The sequence below is a fragment of the Jatropha curcas genome, chromosome 10 (genome assembly GCF_041381405.1).
Source record: "Jatropha curcas cultivar XTBG-Jc1 chromosome 10, XTBG_Jcur_1.0, whole genome shotgun sequence".
NCBI classification, from domain to species: Eukaryota; Viridiplantae; Streptophyta; class Magnoliopsida; order Malpighiales; family Euphorbiaceae; genus Jatropha; species Jatropha curcas.
In genome coordinates this window covers 9,660,576-9,664,332 of record NC_143160.1, presented here as the reverse complement: position 1 = coordinate 9,664,332, position 3,757 = coordinate 9,660,576, and the positions used below count along the sequence as shown (strand labels likewise).

Below are 3,757 nucleotides of genomic sequence, written 5' to 3'. Positions count from 1 at the left end.
TGGTTAAAGTATAGGATGATAACTTTGGGAAGTCATTGGGTGTTAACCTCTGCTCTTACCTTACTAATATTATTATTATTATTTTTATAAGTTATAGCTATTATATTTTCATAGTACTTTTCTGCAATATCTCAAATAATTATTTTAGAAACTTATCATTCATTTATATAATAATAATAATAATAATAATAATAATAATAATAAGTATATGATACAAACTTATACATACATATATGCTTTGTGTATGATTCTCCAAACTTATGGTTGCCCCAGATTATGAAGAGGCACATGATAAGCATTTAGCTGACCCACCATTAATTAATTCATGTTTTCAAAGTCCTGTTCCCTGGACAAAAATGAGAAATCGGTGTAATATTAATATAATAAAAAAATTAATTAATCATAATAGTCAATCCCATTCCATTACTGCTGCTTCCAGAAAAACCTTCCTATTTTATATGATATTGATATTAAATTATTCATCTGCAATCAAATAAATTCAGCCTTATTTATGTCATTTTTATCTTTTATTTTGATTCATTAAACATTTTAATTTACAAAATTTGATCTGTTAAAAACTTTTTTTATCCATTAAACCCCTTAACTTAAAAAATTAGATAGATTAAAACACTTATTAGATAGTTAAACAATATAAAAAATAATATTTTAAAAATTATATTAACTATATATCAAATCAATATTTTATATATAAAGTCAAAAAGTTTTATTTTAATGTAAGGAGATATGAGATTATTACAAAACTGAAGTTAAAACTGAAAAAAAGTCAGTTTTAAAGTTCAATATGTCACAATTTTTTTTTTTAATTCAAGGGTTAAATTATACAATTGGACATTAATTTAATTATCACAGAAAGGAATTCTTCGAGTTAATAATGACTTCTTCAAATAACAAATTTCCTAGTTTTTGCTTGAGCAAATCTTCCATTGAGTAAGTTAGAGAGATGAGTTATTAATTAATCTCGTAACATTAATTTACAATAAGTTGCGAAAGAAAAAAAAAAATCTTCATTTACAGCCTGAATAAAATTGGAGCACTCTCTTGTTAACTGAACCAATTCTCTAAGTATTAATTATATATATTTTATTTAGCCAATTAAAATTGTCTCTTACATCTAAAAAAATTCTTGAAACGTTTCCAAATTTACGCGCAAAACTGCAGCTGTTGCCAGTTAAAAAGACACGCTTCTGCCTCTCATGAGATTTTTTTTCCTGTACAAATTCTTTTTTTATAGAGTTAATCCACCGTTTCTTAACCCTATAAATATGATACATTACCAAAAACAACTCCATATTAGAAAAACATCATCATGAAATCGTCGTTTTCATCATATAATACATTTCCTTCTCTTCTTTTTCATCATACTCATGCCTCTACAAAGGCAACTAGAAGAATTTTCGTGGTACAGAGATCAGAATCACGTGAAAATGATAACTCCAACAGCTGGTTAGTCGACACGAATTTGATAGTTCTCAGGAAAAGAATTCATGAGATGAAAATGGTCGAGAGAAACTATGAGCCGCCTCCACATTGGATAGAATGGGAAAAGCAATATTTTACGAGTTATAATTCTTTAATATGTGAAACAATGCAGTTTGTTCAATCACAGTTGATGAACACAAGGCCTTGTGTAGCTTTGGGAGTTATGGCTTTCATTGCTTTCAGTTTGCCTTTCTCAACTGCTATTGTTTTTTCTCACTTGGTGGAGATGGGTAGGATGGTATTATTGGATGTGGGATTTAATATTAATTAATTGATTTTTTTATTATTTAGATAATTTATTTTATTTGTGGTTATAATATTTCAGATTGTGATTTATTTCATTACTTAAATTTAATTAATTTGATGGTGCTGCATGAAGCCAAACACTGCAATTAATTGATTAATTGATTTTTTATTATTTAGATAATTTATCTTATTTGTGGTTATAGTATATGAGATTGTGCTTGATTTTATATTTTTAAGTTAATTAATTTGATGGTGCTGCATGGAGCCAATGCTACAATTAATTTACTAAATTATACTAAAATGAGTTTTTATGACGATATTCTATATTCTTCTTCCTTGCCACTGTAATTAATAAATAAATATATAATATATATAGTTGTTATACATTGCCCCATGGATAGCCTTTCTCTCATTTCTCACATTAGCGAAAAAGCTAATAAAAAAAAACTCATGGTTGACGATTTTAGAAGTAATTTTATGAGAGTCAGATTGGTAACAATATATTTTATAATACTAGTAATTTTCGTAAAGATGAATATCTAATTTGTAAAATAGTTATTACTAATAATTAATTTATAATATTAGCATATGTAATTACCCTAGGGTGAGGTATACTTTTTTTTTTCTTGAAAAATTAATCAAATTTAATTAATAGACAATTACTCATAGGGACTAGATATGGAACAAAAGGATTCTCATAATTTCCTATTCGAGTCTAAGATCATTTCGAACTATACATGGCAAAACTCCTAGAGTGCTGCTTTCTTGTTTATGTTTTTCTCTTCCGAACTGTTTCTACTTTCTCAGAATAGGTTCTTGTTTATGATTTCTCCTCTTGTGAATTGTTTATTGAATAGCAAATAATGATTATTTCTAACACTTTCCACCATTCCACCAATAATCTTATTATTACATCTTATAAGTTTGTTTGTGAAAACAATCTAGGTATGTATTGGAAGTTTTCTTGAAGTTGTAAAGGGGAAATAGGGCCACTCTAATCCACTGAATGCTCTGCCTCAAGTCATCAATATCATACAGTTTATAATGTATGGGTGAGTTGTTAAGGCTAGAAACAATTAGTGGGAGAATTATTTCAATTGTTTATAGGCAAAAGTTTAACAGTAAATTACTGACCGCCTTTGTGAATGGATGTTGAGGAATCTATACATGCACAAGTGTCCTAATATTTTTAATTTAATAAACAAATTATAGTACTATGTATAGGACATTCTAAATCACCAAGCTAATTTGAAGTTAGTGACTATATTTCTAAATATGTTGATTATAATTTTCTCCAATATCTCAAATAATACTTTAGAAAACTTAACTATAATAGTTCATTTATATAGTAGGTTATCATGTGCATGGCCACTTCACATTTAAATGAATATTATTATTTTGTTGTAAATAATTACTTTCATGCATATTTAGTGATGAAGAAGTTGTTAAAAGGCCTGTGCATGCATGCACTTATGATTTCTTTGATGGAATGAATAAATATGCTGCTTAATTTGATAACTTTAATCTAATGATATTACGAATTTTAGCGATGACCTATTTTACTTTTTATAGTTATAAATTTTGATAATATGAAGCACGTTTTCACAATATTAATAATAATTTTTAGAATCTACGTTTTTATATGCAAAATATTGATATGATGTGTTGTTAATATAACATTTAAAATAATAATTTTTATACTTTCAACTATTTAATATGTATTTAATCAATTAATTTTACTTGTTCTAGTGTTTAATAAAATGATTGTGCAAGTTAAAGTATTTAATGATTTTGCATGATTTTAATTACTAAGTTTTGAAAGATGTTCCATTACCAAAAGTTTAAGAAAAATCCAATTAGTCTAGTAATTTTGTTAAGATTGGAATCTTGTTATTATATTTCTTTTAAGGTAAAACAGAAAGAATTAGCATTAACCAATATCACAAGAAATAACATCATAAATAAACACAGGAGGAGGGACAAGACCCCACTCCTTGAAATCTGGCATAGA

The 3,757-nt window shown here is 26.6% G+C and overlaps 1 protein-coding gene across 1 annotated transcript; it reads left to right on the top strand.

Annotated features, from left to right (window-relative positions):
- Positions 1-1,318: 1,318 nt before the first annotated feature.
- Positions 1,319-1,883, top strand: LOC149493055 (uncharacterized). The gene has a single exon (XM_089715627.1). It carries the CDS (start codon positions 1,328-1,330, stop codon positions 1,769-1,771), a length of 444 nt encoding a protein of 147 aa, XP_089571753.1. The 5' UTR covers positions 1,319-1,327; the 3' UTR covers positions 1,772-1,883.
- The last annotated feature ends 1,874 nt before the right edge of the window (positions 1,884-3,757 follow it).

Bases quoted from the DNA above. Each gene is read 5' to 3' on its own strand.
- LOC149493055 (XM_089715627.1), top strand. From the start codon at position 1,328: ATGAAATCGTCGTTTTCATCATATAATACATTTCCTTCTCTTCTTTTT.